A 17,595-nucleotide genomic window follows, 5' to 3' on the forward strand; every position below is an offset into this window, starting at 1 on the left:
AATGTAGTTCTTATAACAGGGTCCTAAAATTATAATGAATTGTAAGTTCGATTGTTATTGTGAGTTGTACTATGTTATGTTTATATTTTACTGTTATCTTTTATGTTGCAATGCAACGAAATAAAGATTGAAATTGAAATTGAATTGAATGACCATATAATCTTTCAGATAAACCTGTTGTATGGCTACCATGGGTGGTTGCGGCAAGACTAAGGCAAATAGGAAAATGGTCACTCATAGCCAGGTCTTCTGTTTCGTAACCTTCTACAGATCCCTGATTGCTATTGGACAGCAACATGAAATCTATGATAGTACCTGATCCATGACCATGGAAGGTTGGACGGAGGTCAGTCATGGGCTCGCAAAGTTCGTTTGCGTAGCCCAGGTCCCAATCATGCATTAGTTGGTTTAGCATGTTACCATGGATGGAGTGTTCGAAATGCGTGCTGGGCTCCCCTTTTAGATTTGTAATGCCACATATATCTTGGCCACTATGTGGACATAGGTGGCAATTAAAATCTCCCACTATAAGTATACAATCAGTCTCTCACCTGCCTCTATTTAAGATGAGTGTCAAGTCATCTATAAACACTTTGGCTTCCTCTTTCGTGGTGTTATTGTATAAATTAATCAGGAGAAAGCTCCTCCCTTTTCCTTTAACACAGAAGCCCTGTAGAAGTTTACACTCTCTATGATTATCCCCCTCGTTCACCACTCTTTTCACTGTCAGTTTGGAGAGATTAGAGACATACGTACATAGGCCTCCAGAACTCCTACCTCGGTTACCTTGAGAAGACGGGGTAAAGAAGGTACTGAAACCCTCTGAGTGGGACTCCTCCTGATCCCAACACTCCTGTAGGCATAAGATATCAAATTTATCAGCGAAGGATAGGAAAGTTGGGTCCTTCGATTTTTTTGAAAGACCTGCAATGTTCCACGTTGTTAAGGACACACTGTCTCTCCTTGCTAGTTGACTTGGATCTTTTTCCGATAGATGTAAGCTCGCACAATTACTGGGGCTGTTCCCTAACGGAACTATAAGTCCTACACTTGATGCGTCATTGGAGGCTGTATTATGTTTCTCATTAATAACTATTACATCAGGCCCCTCGAATGAGGAGCGCGTAGCTGTTTGGTGTGTAAAAGAATGTGCTGGTGATACTGGTGGGGATGTGGGGACATGGTTGGTATCTGACAAGGCTTCGCTGATGTGACAGGAAGAGTGTTTTTTGTTACTAACTTTGGGAACTCTACCGGTTGGAAAAACAGAGATGATTCTACCATCATGTTTGACCCCGATTTCGTGCCCTGGTGGTCAATCGACCATCTCCAAGCAATCATATCTGTTTCTGGTTGGAAAGCCCCTCCACCCTTCTAAATTAAACTGATCTTTTCTAGGGAACCAGGTTTGGACTTCCCAGTCCCTGGCTCTATTCCTGTTCCAGCGGCCCACTTGGTTCCAAGACCAGTCCGGGCCTTCTTCCCAACTTGGAATTTCCCTGTAGTCATAGGTGTTTAATAGAGGGTAAAAAAAGGATAGGCGATGAGCATCAATCCCTCCCTTTTTGGCCAGAGCAGGCCAGGAGCAAATATAATCAACCGTTGCGGGGTCATCACAGTTGATTATAATACAATCACCCTGTATACTTTTTCTTGAACCACCAATCCACGGTACTCTTTGTGCAGATGAGATTCTACTATGATTTGGAGGTTGATGAGGTCTATTTATACTCAACCACTGTAGCACCTTGTTTCGGAGGGACCAAGGGGGTTCGTCTGTATTATCTGATAACTCCGGAACTCCGGTAAGAATGACAGTAAATGGTGTTGCCTCCAGTGGTAAATGAGTTGGACGCCTAGACCTTGCTCCCTTCTTCCCGCCACCCAGGGGCTTCGGGGCCAGCTCTTTAGAGGGTATGAGCGGTGTGGCTTTTAGCTTGGGTGTGTGAATAGGGTCTTTAGACAAAACAGGGGTACCCTGGGGGGTATTTTGTGTTAAGTTGGGCTTTACCGGCCCTACTCCTGGAGGGGCCTGCGTTAGATCTTGTGTTTTTTTTCGTTCTGATTGTACATGTGGGATGTTTACGGGTTGTGTCGGTTTAGTGCGGACATCGAGTGGGACTGGAGGTGCTGAGGTGCTGATAGTTTTATGATTCCCCCCCCCCCCCCCCCCCCTGTAGTAGAAAGAACTAGCGATTTCTGGCTGAAAGGTGGTGTATTCAACTTCGCTAGCTGTTTTTCGATGTTCATGAAACTACGTTCCACTGGTTGTAAATAGCGTTTTAGAAGCTCCCCCAAACTCTTAAGTAGATGCGTGTTGCTTTCGCATATTTTGCATATGGTGCGTGAACCCCCCTTCCCCTATAATTTTTGTATTCTGAGCTCTTCCAGAACTATTAATTAGAGGGGTATTATTCACATTTGAAGGGCTCAGAATGGACTGATTTAGGCCCTGCGTGGGTATATTAGGAGACAGTATAGTTTTATTTGAGTTGGAGTTGATCTTTTTTCCCCTCACCCGTTTTGCTATAGCTCCCTCCCTCTTCCCTGTGACTTGTTTTTCTGGAGATCCTACAAGAGTTTGACATTGGTGTAGATCCGGTGTTTTTTCTAGGTCGTCAGTTAAATGCGAATCGAGGGACAATTGGGTGGCAGACAGATCCACAGAACTGGGGACTGTGTGAATCTGTGCTAGGGTGTCAGATGGTAATAATAGGGGAGTAATCGGCCCTGGTTGGATCGGTATTAAGGCGGAAGCGAGGGGACCCAAAGAAGACCTTCTCGCTGCAGCCAGATCCTGGGACACTTTACGCTCCAACATAATTATGCTCTGATCGATTGCCTCGTTTGTCCTGGGAATGAAGAAATCAATTGGGCCTGTTATCTGCGCAACGCTCTGCGCCGTTTTGCTTCTTGTCCCTCTCGTCATGACTTAACACAGATGACTATAAGTATAATAATGCTGTAACAAGATAGGTAATAGATCGGAGGGTGCAAACAGGCAGATCACGAATCTCAAAGTGGAAAATGTAAGGGACGTGGCCCAGTCCAGTCTTACCAGTCTATAACGGGCTAAAACGGGCCCGCCCTTGGCCCGGGCTTCGCCCGGCGTCCCGCGAGACGGGGGTGATGCAGGATTTAAGCGCCTCCTGGCACGCAAAGCTCGAGGTGTGAGCCGCTAGGGTTGCTGGGGCTTGTAGTCTTCGAGCCCCTCCCACGCTCCGCTCGGCGGCCAGACCCCGGGATGACAGAAGGAATCAGGCGGCGGGAGGCGGGTGGGCAGGTCCCCAGGCAGTTTGCAACCTCGGGCAGGCAAAGAACGGCAGCAGTCCGTCAAGGTAGAAGTGTACAGTAAGATTTGAATTTCCCCCCTCGACCGGGGTGATGCAGGATTTAAGAGCCTCCTGGCGCGCAAAGCTCGCGGTGTGAGCCGCTAGGGTTGCTGGGGCTTGTAGTCTTCGAGCCCCTCCCACGCTCCGCTCGGCGGCCAGACCCCGGGATGACAGAAGGAGTCAGGCGGCGGGAGGCGGGTAGGCAGGTCCCCAGGCTGTTTGCAACCTCGGGCAGGCAAAGAACGGCAGCAGTCCGTCAAGGTAGAAGGGTACAGTAAGATTTGAGTTCCCCCCCCTCGACCGGGGTGATGCAGGATTTAAGCGCCTCCTGGCGCGCAAAGCTCGTGGTGTGAGCCGCTAGGGTTGCTGGGGCTTGTAGTCTTCGAGCCCCTCCCACGCTCTGCTCTGCGGCCAGACCCCGGGATGACAGAAGGAGTCAGGCGGCGGGAGGCGGGTGGGCAGGTCCCCAGGCAGTTTGCAACCTCGGGCAGGCAAAGAACGGCAGCAGTCCGTCAAGGTAGAAGGGTACCGTAAGATTTGAGTTCCCCCCCTCGACCGGGGTGATGCAGGATTTAAGCGCCTCCTGGTGCGCAAAGCTCGCGGTGTGAGCCGCTAGGGTTGCTGGGGCTTGTAGTCTTCGAGCCCCTCCCACGCTCCGCTCGGCGGCCAGACCCCGGGATGACAGAAGGAGTCTGGCGGCGGGAGGCGGGTGGGCAGGTCCCCAGGCAGTTTGCAACCTCGGGCAGGCAAAGAACGCCAGCAGTCCGTCAAGGTAGAAGGGTACAGTAAGATTTGAGTTCTCCACAGCCACAATCCTTCTCAGGGAGAGCCACAAAAGTCACTAAATTAAACTGTGCTTAGCCCTCTGGTAGCTTGGCACAAAACCAGTCATGCTTTACTTAGAGGCAATGTGGAAAGTATTTATGCAACACTCACACAGCAATCACGTGAATATATCACTCAAAAATAAAACCTCAACAATTTAGAAAAAGAGAGTAAAATGTAAAGGATTATTTGACACCAACATAACAAACATCCAGTCAGTTAAACCAGAGACATGCAATTTCAAAGATTTAAGGAAAGCATAGCACTTAAAAGCACAAAGTACCCCTTGCAATCAGCTGGCAGTGCGAGACTGGGTGAAAGTCACTAGTTTAGGCAGACCACGATGGAGCATGGATCGGATACAGGGACCAGTTTAGTCCTGCTGAAAAATGTACCTTCTTAAAGTCCAGCGTGAAGAGTCCAGTTTGCAGTGGTGAGGCCATGAGGAGCAGGATTAGCATTGCGTATGGTAGTTCCTGTAGCAAGAAGTGCAGGATGGGTTTCTTGGACGGTCATCGCTGTAGTGCAAAGATCCTGTCTGTCGTTGTGGATGGTTGTTGCTGCAGCTTCTCGTTTGCGGTCACTGTGGGCTGTCGATGCTGCAGCATGAAGTGTGGATCTCGCGTTGCTGGCTGTTGCTATAGATTGAAGAGTCTGGTTCACCGGAGCTTCACGTTGGAGGACGATGCAGGTGGCGAGAGCTTGGTGCGAACAGTCCCTTTTGCAGTTGCGAAGAGCACAAACTTTCAGGATGTCTTCTTTTCTTCCAAGAGGAGCTCAGCTAATGCCACACAAAGGGTCCAGGACCTGGGAGACACCTCTTGGGGATTAGGAACAGAGGACAGCAGGGCTCAGGCAGGCCCATTTGCAGGTCCATTGCAGCAGGTCAGCTTGGCAGTTGCAGAGCGGCAACAGGAGCTTGTTATGTTCCTGTGGCTCAGAACAGGAGGCTAGATAATTTGGCCTAGGAGTGAATCGGGTAGCTTGGGATGAAGGATACAGGTGCAGTCTTCCTTTTCAGATAGCAGGGCAGTCCTCCTTCAGCATCCACAGGTCTAGGAGGGTACTGAAGAGTGGATCTAAGGATCCCATGTTTACACCTGATGCCAGCTTTGAAATGGAAGAAATTTCTGGAAGTGCCTTGAATTTCCTGCCTCCTTGCCCTGGTCCTAGTCTGTCTGCAGTCTCGATAAGCCAGTGTGAACTTCTTTCTGTGTGAGCTGAGGCAGTGTCTTAGAAGTGCAAGTGTGACAGGTGCCACCTCCACCTCCCCATCCTGCTTTGGATGGCCCTTCCTGTAGGAAAATGCCCCTTTTTGACATGGTCACCCCCACTTTTTGCCCTATATTCAATGCAATTTTGATAGAAAGTACACTGGGTTTCTGCTATCCAGGTCCCCAGTGCCGAATCTCTTTCCCTAAAACTGTACAATTGTTCCCCTAATTGGAAATACCTTTGGCACCCCTGTAAATCCCTAGTAAATGGTACCCCAGGTACCTAGGGCATGGGTACTAAATATGGTCCCTAAGAACTGCAGCATGTATTGTGCCATTCTAAGAGACCCCTCGCCTAACTCATGCAGACTGCCATTGCAGGCTGCGTTTCTTGGTGCTGACAAAAGTGAAAACATGACTTGGCACACATCCCTGTATGCCACTCCTGCAGACACTGCATGCTGTATAGGTAAGTCACCCCTACAGGAAGCCTTTAAGCCCCTTCTCGCCGGAAGTGGTCATTTAGGGGGCATAGTGACCCGGGAGGTAAGTAGCCCATTTGCTACTACCCTACACTCCCTCAACGCCCCTAAATCTAGTATTTTGTGGAGCCCCTGGCACCAGGAAATCAGATCCAGCCAATCTGAAAGAAGACAACGGACACTGAAGAGCTACAACAGCAAGAACAGAGGACCAGCAACTGGCTTGGTGCCAGCCCTGCTGGCCTGGATTTGTTATTTTCTGGTGCCACTGTCCTGGATATTGACTTTAACTGCCTGATGCCTGACCTTAGGATGGCCACAAGTGTACCTGTACAGTACAGTCCCCTGCCTGACCCCAAGATGGCTTCCATAGTGGTCCCCTACATGTTGTTTTACTTCCCTGGGACAACAATTGGACATTGACCAGACCTTGAACCTATCCCTTAACCTGCCTACACATCAGGACTTGGAACCTGCGGAACTTACCCCAGACTGTGGAGACCTAGCGATTTGGCTGATGCCCGGTGGAGCTACCATATAGCTAAAGAGGAGATGGGTTGTGGACTCCCCTCCCTGCCGCCACCTATCCAGCCGGACCGTGGGCAGATTTTTCCCCCGTCTCTACGTCCTATCTTCCTCCTACCCCTTTACACTATCCCCTTACCCTTCCTTGCTCCATTCACCATTTCCCCTATGTTCTTTAAATGCTTTTCTTGATACTTATGTAACTTTTAACTGATGTAAATTGCAACATTATTGTCCCTCATGTAAAGCGCTCTGATTGCATCTGGTCTAGCCAGCGCTATATAATAATTCATTCATTACATTTGTTCCCATCTAGTACTCTTTCTCTCTTTGTCTACCTCCCTAGCTCCTAGCTCCTATCCACTCTCCCCTGAATCTATCACCTTGCCTGCTAGTCTGCCTAGCCCCCTTGCCTTTGTGCCCTTTGACTAAGCGCTCCTTCTCCCCTTTTTGGGAAAAGATCCAATAGTTATACTCTGGAGTCTCAGCGTACCCGCTGAGAGAGTCCACTGCGCCAAGGGAGCCACTCACAGCTGAGGTATGGTATGGCACCCCTTGCCAAAGCACTCCCTCTCCCCTTTTTGGAGAAGGATCCACTATGTAGGCCTTGGAGTCTCAGAGACCCCTCTGAGAGAGTCCACTGCGTAATGGGAGCCTCCCGCAACAGAGATAGGGAAGTGATACCACTTCCCCTGGGATCACAGCTTACTGGACTTTGGACATTGCTTTGACTCGTCTACAGGTTTGTGTTCCCGTCGCCCTTCCCCGCCTCTTTCCATGTGGTGTCCTTCACCCTCCCCTCCTCTTTCCCGCCTTCATTACCTGTCTACTTCCCCAGCTCCTTCCCCCTCCCCTGAATCTTTCCCCTTGCCTGCTTTTCTCCTTACGTATTTGTGCTTATTGTTTATCCTGACCTTACAAGTAACTATGTTGCCATGCTCTAATAACTGTGTAACCTTTGTAATGATGTAACTTGTAACTATGATCTGATGCTCATGTAAAGCGCTCTGATACCTCCGGGTCTAGCCAACGCTATATAAAAACCTTTAAAATAAATTGCACCAAAGACGACTCATCCTGCAGCTTCCTGTGCCTCCAAAAGGCTGGTAGGACTGCCAGCCTTCACCCAAGTCCCAGGAACTACTGTGGAGTAGCGGTGCTGCTCCCCTACATCCTGCAGGCACCCCAGAGGAGCTATGAGGACTGCAGACTGCCAAAAACCTGACACCAGAAAGCACCACTGTCCCTGTGCCCCCTAGCCCGAGTTGAAGTGGACCAATGGTACCAGTGTGGTCCCCACACCCTCCAGAGACAAAGCCACTCTGGGTTTGTTAACAGTGGACTTCCCGACACCTCCTGCAGCCTCTTTGTGCTGGCCCCCTCTCTACCGCGAGTGTCTCCGGTTGTTAAAACCCAACACCCAACACCTGAGACCGTGTCTGCACCCAGCCACTCCGACCCGAGGCGGAGCGGACCAAAGATGACCCTATGTCTCAGAGCATCAGGAGACCTGAGCCCCCTTGTTGGTTCAGCCAGACTAATCAGCCACCCACCCCCATCCCAAGCTTGCAGCCCTTTTTGACCGATCCGATGCCCATTGGCTTACACAGGGCACCCAATGCTGAAAAGCACCTCTGCACCCGGCCACCCCTGTGCTGCCCATGGTGGGCAGTTGGTGCTGCCTTAGACCCTGCCCCATCCCACCTTAAGTCCAGAAGATTGGTCCTGTAAGTCACTGTAAAGTACTTGTATGTTTCCTCTAAAGAATAACATTACGGCTCCATGAATTGGACTAAGTGTCGACTTTTTAAAACTCTACAAATTCATAACTAGAAACGTACTTACCTGATCAGGATGATCTGGGTGCCTAAAATTATAGAAGATACGTGTTATTTTTATAAATTGTTGTGGATCTCCTTATTGAGGCATGTGCATCAGTTATCGACTGTGGTTTAATCCATCGGACTCTTTCGGACTATTGTGTGACTTATATGCATTAAGTGAGTTTTATGCTTGGCAAAAGGTTTATTTTGCCATGTTGAATTGGTTGTTTAAAACTGCACACACAGGCTGCAATGGCAGGTCTGTGGAAAGTTTTTAAAGGGCCATTTAAGTTGGTGGCACAATAAGTGCTGTAGGCCCACTAGTAGCATTTAATATACCACTTTACTAGGGACTTACAAGTAAATGAAATATGTCAGACATATTTCATTTGTCAGACATGAGACAGGAACAACTGCCACAGCTTTTGGCAAAAAAAGTGGTGACTTTCTAAAGTTCTCTTTGCTTTAAAAGTTACTTTAAATCTGACTTCAATAATGAGTCAGTTTTAATGCAACAATTAATTTGATACCTTTTAATACTGTCTTTGGTAGTCCCAAGTGGAAGTTAGCACTTAGCGCGATGACCAACCCAACTCCATGTAAGCAAGTGGGTCTACCAGCTTCGCTACAGTGAAAACGGAAACATTGAGTTTGCGCTTTCAGGGCATATCATAAACATGCACTTCCTTATATTATTTAGCACCCTGCCTTGTGGGCTACCAAGGCCTTCTTAGGCGTAACTTATTAATATTGAAAAGAGAAGTTTGGACTTGGCAAAAGGGTTTAGTTTGCCATGTCAAGCTGGCAGGTTAGAAACTGCCAGACCTGACTGTGATGGCAGCCCTAGAGCCATGTTTTCACCTTGTCACTGAAGTGATTGCACAATTAAGTGCTTCAAGTCACGAGCCACATTTAACTTACTAGTCCTGGTTACCTTTTGTCCCTTTTGCACCATTTGACTGTTAGGTAAGTTAAGTAAGCCAAGTGAGTATTAGTTAATTGGCAGCAACTTTGAGGGGTCAGAGTAGAACACATGCCCTGGGGCCTAGATAGCAGGAACCAGCACATTTCAGAGTCGAAAAACCAGCAGCATGCGTAAAATGTTTGTGGGGGTAATCATATAAAAAGAAGCACTTTACTACTGTACTGGAGTATGCACAGTCCATACTGATCTATTGTCTTAGCCATATAATTTGTCACAAAACAATGTTATTCTGAATGGTGTCCCTCACCTCCATCAACTCTTGCTCCGTTTAAGGCTGTTCTTCATCCACACGGAGACTTATCTCATTCAAAAGAAAGTTCGATTATATTGCATTGATCCTAAGAGCCTTGCACTGAATACCTAAAGACGGTCCGATTAGGTTTAAAATTTGCTGCAGTACACTTACTGGGTCTACATTTAGAAAATCTGTCTTGCCTGACCAAGCACTTTACTATTGCCAGCAGAAAACCAGGCCTCTGGAGCAAAGACTCCTTCATTCCGATAAAACCTTGAAATTCAAATCTTCCAGACGTCAGAAACAGTAGTTATCCGGTACTTCAATAATCCTGTTGAACTTCCACCATCCACAACTAAGAATGCAATAAAACCTCCTCTCCATGTTTAAATGAAGACACCATTCACCTCCTCTGCATGCAACTAGAGTACCTCGTTGTTCTAAAAGACCCATGTCACAGGTTTCTTTTTTCTCTATCTGTCTACTGTTATTATTAAAAAATATAGTATTTTTAATTTTCACCCTTCATTTGTAAAGTGTGCTAGAACCTTCAGGTGCAAAAGCACTATTAGAAATGTTAAATACAACTCAGCTGTCAAACCTCAGAGTTTCTACTTTATTCTATTTATTTTATCTTGACTGCCCCTTCTCATTAGTGGGCAAAAGGAATAAGCTTTGTCTAGATCTGTCCACCCATCTACTGTGTCTCATTAAAACACACGTTTAACTGTTTTATAGGAAAACTGAAGTGCAGTTCAGTTTTAATGCCAAGTCATTTTGATGACATGGCTAGTAAGGTAAAATGGAACATGCCATATACTGACTGTTGCCTTAAAAAGATACATTCCTCCTGGTTCATTTAAATGCGTGCGCAGGAAGGTATTTTGTAAAAAGAAAGTCATTTGAGCAAGCGCAAGATGATAAAAACTGTGGGTTGAGGCGGTTACATTTTCTTTTAACATGGATCAGCCTGCAACTGGAGATATTGGAAAAATGATTTTAAGGTTCAAAAGCTTGTTGATATGTTTAGTTCCAGGCAATTTATTCACAAGCCTTTGATTGATTCCAGGTTAGGTTGGTTGCAAAGAATGTTCAAAATTGACACATAGCAAAGCAAACATCTCACCCACATCTTGAAAGTTCTTCAATGTACCACTTTATTTTTAAACTGTTGCATGTACCCTCTGTAGAGGCATGAAAGGAAGGTGGCTTCTATTAATCCATGTCCTTTGATCAGTCTGATTTGGAATCTAGAATTAGGATCAATAAATCCAGATCGTGGTCTGTGAATGGGTATTCATGAAAAACTGTTGTAAAGGGAAAAGGTTAATCAACTGAACGTTGCTTTTGAATTCACAAATCTTTATTAATTGGACATAATGTGACCTGCAAGTGCTGTTCAGAACCAGAGGAACCTGCCCCCACATGTGAGCCATCGGTCTTCTAATGCCCTTTCTTTTACTGAGCCTCACCTTACACACATTAAATTTGCCTTACATCCCAAATGATACAGTTACAAATGCTCAACAAATCAAGTTCACTACAGCCCATTTCCTAAGAGAAAAATGGCAAAATATAACAGATATATTTAATAAACGGGTATTTAAAAACATTCTTTTTGGGATTCCTATAATAGAATAGATCCTCAAATCTTCCAATCATTATTTGAAGCATTCTGGACTTCTTTTTTTCTTGTTAAATTTTTGAACATTCATGGATTGAAATGTACCACCTTCCCGGCACTTATTGGTCTGTCAAAACATTCTCTACGGGTTTTTTCATCAACCCGCAATTCATTCTTTTTGTCCTGTGCAAACTTCACTTTGTCACTCTAACCAAAAGCAATAGCATTTTTAACCACTTCCCTTTCTACATTATGTTCGAATCATTTTTATGCAAAGAAAGTCTTTGCGATGCCCCTTCTAACCATTTGCTACCTTTTTCACTTCTGATGGATAAGTAACCTTCAACAAACCTCTCTTATTCCTGCTGACTAACATTCTTCACTCAATTTCCCTTCTCCATCCATTTTGTATGAGTTTTACGAGTGCAATTCTCATTGCTCATTTGTGCTCAACTCCTTGAATCATAACCTATGTTTTGCTGTTTTTATCATAGTCAAGCCATCCATTATTTCTGTATAAACCATTATTTTTCATATCTGTGTTCACAAAGTTAATAACTATAATATATTGCCCACCATAACATCAACGGTAAAGTAATTGTAGTTCAACATTTCATAGGGTAACTCTTCATGAGCAGTAAAGCATTCTGGCTTCTACAATTGTTGCACCATAATCCATTAGTATGTATTTGCTGAAAGATCTTGTAACCAAGGCAGATATCACCCTTTACTATTGTGCAGATGATATACACTATGTTTTGAGGTACCCGGTATTATTGATGTCACCTGCTTTGTAGGCTTCCTCCTTCAAGTTTACAAAAGTTAGTAGTTTAAGGTAAAATCTTCTGCCACCAACATAAGCACTATTTGCTGTTAAAGAGAAACATATCATCAGGTTGTGGCAGAGGGAGGTTATGGAGCTTTACAACTCACCAGTGCTGTTCTCACATTTCATACATCTACGATTCATATTACACTATGCTCTTCACCATTAGTAAGATTTCTGCGTGGATAAAAACACTCATTAGTGTTAGGTGGGTCTTAACAGGACTTTGGAGTTCTTTGGCTTGCTTAGCTTCTCTTATTATACACATAGCATCTTGTAAGCCTTAGTACATACTAAAGTTTGAACTAGTCTCCTCTAGCTTTGCTCTAGGAAGAACTATACTCTGTGCAATTATTCTTGTTAAATCTAAAATTGTACAGTATGCTCCATAGTATGTATGAAGTGTTCTTTCAAATAATTTTGGAACTGTGTTCCAACTCTGGTGCTGCATAGGGTAATACTGATGGAATAGTATCCGTCTATTCTCTGAAAACGCCAATGGCACACCTAGGAGCAGAGTTACATGTAGACAATGAGTTAAGTATGAATTCCTGGCTTTAAGTTCACATTACTCTAGAGTTTAACTTTCTCTACTGACTGCCAGTAGATGCTCCTTTCTTAAACTTAATAAAAAGCTGGAACCCCGATAGCAAAACTTGAACTGTTCATCCTGGTAAAAAGCACTAGATTATTTGAATTTTTTTTTCCTACAATTTTCCTTACACATTTCTCTGTTTTGCATGCAGGAAGGCATCATCCCAAGGCTTCAGTATCTCTTTGTGACTCCTGAAGCGCCACTCTCCACACGAGGTGTTGATATTACCCACACTGAGTTGGCAGGTATAGAAGATGGTGGATGGGTGGGAGAAGGTGTGTTACAATGGCTGTATGGTGATGTGTGACAGGTTGGACAAAGGACAATGTCCATATTTCAGCACTCACATTGCAACCTTTGTATGCTAGTGGACTCCTTGGAGGAATGTCAACGTTGATACTGGTGAAATAAGGTGTGGTTTATGAACTTGTGCGTTAATGGAGCCAGTATGAATTGAGTTGAGTATTGCATGTGTTGATTTTGACATGGAGTGAGCTCTCTGTGAAAGTGATTTGTGGATTCCAGTCTCTCCTTGGTACTACAAAGCTTGAAACCGGGTAGCTTCTGCTATTGGCACATGAAGCAGATGAAAAAACTCCTCCTGTTCATTGCCTCCGAATTTCACATCACCAGTAGAGATGGCCTTGATTCTGTCACACCTTGACTATCAGTCATCTTCAACTAGTCCAATATATCTCAGTGTGCCATATGTCTGGAGACAAGTAAAGGTACTATATTCTTTTTTATACCTGGAAACCTCCACATGCTTCCTTTTAAGAACTGTTTTATTTAAATTGTTTGATCTCAAAGATCCAGCTCCATGCCTCATAACAATTCATGTGCTTTTTTGGCCTGTAGTTGCTGCAGATTCCCAGGACCAATTTTGTCTCCTTTGGAGACAGGGTTTTTTCTGTGGCAGTTGCCAAAGTGTAGTGGAACAAGCTCTCCTTGAGTTCTGCTCTCTGACCAGGCTCACAGTGTTCCAGAGGAAGCTGAAAATTTTTCTTTTCAATATGTAACTCTTAGGTTTTTATTTTTCCTCTTCCTTCATAGATCCTTGTTTTCCTTTCCACTGTACTGGTCTCCAGTGACTGCTGCTAACAGGGAAAAGTGGTGGGGCAGCGCGTGGGACAAAAAGAATTTAAATAAAACTAACCTGCAGCTTGCACCCACCTCGCCACCTCTTCAGCTCCCAACGATGCACACACATGCTCCTAGACTTCCCTGCGCCAATCCAGGCCCTGCTCTCTTACTGGTATTACCCCAGCATGAGAGAAGCTCTGGGATTGGGCAGAGCATGCTGGTTTCCCGCTCTATCAGGATCTGGGAGCCTGTGCTTCTGAGCCCTGCTGATATCTCCAAGAAACAGCCTGGAGATATCCAAGTGCACATGTTGGTTTGGTTGCCTAAGACGGCCTGCCAAACCGGCATGCACACTTGCAGTGCTCTGTGCCCACCGATCCTCCTGCTACTGTCCCTCAGAGGATGCCCCCCCCCCTCAAGACCCAGCTGTGGCTCCAATAAAAAGTTGTATTAAATGCTTTATTATCATGTTATTTTTAATTTGTCTGCTGGTTCGCAATGGGACAACGTTCTTCCACCATAAGAGAGGAGCAGCCCCTGCTGGTCTCTATAAACACAGACATAAGATAACATCTAGATCTGGTATATGGACTCTGGTCAATGATTAGGTGTGTATTTGGAGATGAGTATTGCTAGTGGCTGTGAAAAATGTATTACTGTACAATGGTGAGTTGTTGGAGCTATGCATGGCGTTTTGAGCGCAGCGTCACTCCCTCATGTTTAAAACACCAATTGCCAACAGCACCGAAAGAAAAAAAAAGCTATCAAGAGACTGATATTTCAGGTGTCACAAGTTATGTGTTTGATATGTGCATTGCTAACCATAACTGCTGAATTTCAGAACTATATCTCTGTTTTTAACTGTGGCTTTTCATTGAACGTGTGTGTGTGTGTGTGTGTACATATATTATATGTAATCTGTACTTCTGTACAGAGGTGGGTAGTTAGAAGCATGTATATAGAGTTAAACCTTGAGTGTTAGGAGGTGTGTGTGAAACAGTACATTATAGGGTTGATGCATTTGTGGAACTAAGCACTGTTGAATTTTTTGGAGATGTTTGTGGAAATGGATTCTATTTTTTGGGTGTGGCAATAAAGATAACTGGATGTGTTTTAGTAACTAGTTCGGCAGGGTGGACTAAGGTGTTTGTAGATGTGGAAGAGTTACTCAGTATTTCACAACTGTGGAAGGCTGGAGTTATGAGTGGTACTGAACTTTTACTGGTATAGAGGTATATGTCGAACTAGACTGCAGTGTGGTTGGAGGCATGTGTTGCACTGCACACTTACCGGTGGTATAGGGGTGTTTGTGCATGCGGATGCAGACTGGAGACTGTTGGGAATTTCAGGGTAGGTATGTTACAGGAGAGCTTTGTTTGCTTAGGCTATGTCTTTGACTGCACATTATTGTGTAGTAGGAGGTGTGTGTGGGTATATAATTGGACTTTTGCGATTAGGAGTGTGAGTAGAACTGTGTATTTGTAGTTTATAAGCGTTATAGGAGAGTGTAGTTGGATATTGGCAGCTGTCTGGAGTACATTGTGTATGTTGCCTAGGCATGTTGTGCATGTGAACATTAATGTTTGGTTGAAAGTTTGTGTGTGTGGAGTTTTTCACAGATCAGCAATTGGCCACTGTGTTGGCGGTTATTGGTGTGTGACTGGAAGGCTTTGTGGAGACAAGCAGATACTGCCAAGTCACTGTCGAGATTGGCACTCCTACATCGATGATAAGTGCTCAATGTTGGCTACGTACTGGTCAGTGATGTAGTTTAATTGTTAAATTGGAAATGAAAACTTCTCTCTCTCTCTCTCTCTCTCTCTCTCTCTCTCTCTCTCTCTCTGTCTCTGTCTCTGTCTCTGTCTCTAGCTCTCGCTATGTCTAGTTAATGGGATTGCTGTGTTTTGTTGGCCTCTCACATGGTGCCAGCCAGCCCGCAGCCTATTAATTGTGTAAATTTTCATGTGCCATTACATGTTGACAGATTCTGTTTTGATGTTTTTTCACAGAGCAGCTTCAGAGACCAGTATAGCAGGGTGAGACTCCCTAGACATCAGTTTATGAAAGGGATGGTGGTAGATATGGACTGACTGTTTGTTGGATGTTGAGCTTGTCCTAAAATTAAAAGTAAAGAGCTGCTTACCTGCTTATCTGTTTTCCATCATTCACCTTAGGTGGGGCACTGGTAATCTGGGACTTTGCAGGTCAGATGGAGTACTACTTCACTCACTCTTTGCTGTTGGCCACGACCAGCCATAATGTAATTTACTGCCTGCTTTTCAGCCTGGATGGCATTCATCATAAGGGGGACCAACAGCAGAAGTCGTTGGAACAGGTACAAATTATATGCAAGAGAGAAGAGCATCAGGAGTGGTTGGTACAAGCAAGAAGTGTATTTGACACACTTTTCCTATTGATTGCAGATTCAGTATTGGTTGCGGTTCCTTAGCGTCACCAGTGGAAATAACAGCAAACCAAAATCTAGAGTTTTCCTGATTGGTACCCACTATGATAAGATCCCAGCAGAACACCGAGCTGAGATAGGTAAGATCAAAATTGAGATATTAGCCTCTCAGTTGGGGTTCTGTTGAAGAAACAGATAGGTTGGGTGTAGATTAGAGTTGATAGGGACGAAATAGAGCAGAGTGTGGCCTAGAGCTAATGTTGATCAATAGGAATGAAGTGGCATAGGTCAGAAAAGAACCTGGGAGAGATGTTACCATGAACCCAGTATAGATAAGGAGAAGAGATAAGTAAATAGGAAAATAACACATTTATTACGTGCCAAATGATAATTGATTAGATGCAGCATCGACGAATAATGACATGAATAGAGGCAATGGTGAAAAATTGCTACAAGCAGGTCTGGGGAAATCCATATTGCCATAATAGCCACTCTGGTAAAGCAGGTGTCTGTGTGCAGGTGCCCATGGCAGCGGCAGAGAACATAGTACTGGAAAGCAGGAGTGAAGGATATTTATGTGTCAAGGTCTTCTAAAGCACGACATTTGATTCTAGATAGACTGCCAGCCTCTGCTGCACAACATATCTCCTACTATATAAAATAAAATCTAACATTTAGTTTGTAACAGTCAAGGGGAAAATGCTATCAAAATATGGGTAACCTAGATTGAATGACTGGTGGTGATTTAGATTCCAGGTGCCAAATAGTAGATATGAAATATATTCTATCAGTTTAAAGCTATAGTGTTTTTCAATTATATGTATATTTCTGTCTCGATTTGCATGATGTTTGCACCTTTTGATGACACTACTCTCTCTTTACCACTTGATAAATGTAGGCGGTACAATGTCCAGGGTATAATTAGTACTTTCCTGGAGTCTTCCAAGTCAGACATTAGTAAATGAATAGAACCTATATCATCTTTACCGGTCCAGACTACAAGCAGTCTTTCATCCTCTGAATTACAAGTACTGGTAATAGCGCATCTGGTATTACTGAGATGGGGATGGGAGTCTTAGTTATACCGAATGTCACTATTACTGTGGGTTCATAGGCCTTTTGGCCAATATAGAACGGAGCAGAACATGTAGAAATTGGTAAAACTGCCCCAGTTCCCTCACACAAACACATAATTTAGCTTTTTTTCTAGAGCAAAAAAAAGCCCTCAAGCTTTTACTGTGAGTGTTTGTCCCTGGAATACTGTGGGTGTTGCCACATGTGGTAATAAATAGGTTGTCTTGATTCGGGTTTGGATGAAAATTTATATTTTTGCCCAAAATTGTATTAAGAATAAGGGCCTCAGAAGGGAAGCTGAGGAATCTCATTTGAGCTGTACCCTGCATTAGGCTCAGGCCAACATTTGTCTGAGGAGCAGCCAGATTCCCTTTGATGCCCAACTGGCTGACTTAGGATGGATAATGACGTAGTTGGATAGCAGGGGAGAGAGCTCTGCACAGGGATTCACCAATTTGGATTTTTAAAGCACGAAACCCTGCAATAGGTTTACTGCCACACAGCATATTTACGTTACATGAATTGCCTCACTTTGCTGGAAGTGGACAGCCTAAGAAGTGGTATTAAG

General features: G+C 44.7%; 1 protein-coding gene across 3 annotated transcripts in view; it reads left to right on the top strand.

Annotated features, from left to right (window-relative positions):
• The window catches only part of LOC144820313 (putative serine/threonine-protein kinase pats1), a 299,277-nt gene that overhangs the window by 233,184 nt on the left and 48,498 nt on the right, over positions 1 to 17,595 (top strand). For all 3 annotated transcript variants that reach the window (XM_078677888.1, XM_078677895.1, XM_078677890.1), the window contains 3 exons: positions 12,618 to 12,711; positions 15,724 to 15,884; positions 15,973 to 16,093. In XM_078677888.1, coding sequence (XP_078534014.1) covers positions 12,618 to 12,711; positions 15,724 to 15,884; positions 15,973 to 16,093 — 376 coding nt within the window. The remainder of the gene's footprint in view (positions 1 to 12,617; positions 12,712 to 15,723; positions 15,885 to 15,972; positions 16,094 to 17,595) is intronic.

This window comes from Lissotriton helveticus, chromosome 1_1 (assembly GCF_964261635.1).
Source record: "Lissotriton helveticus chromosome 1_1, aLisHel1.1, whole genome shotgun sequence".
In the NCBI taxonomy this organism is placed as follows: domain Eukaryota; kingdom Metazoa; phylum Chordata; class Amphibia; order Caudata; family Salamandridae; genus Lissotriton; species Lissotriton helveticus.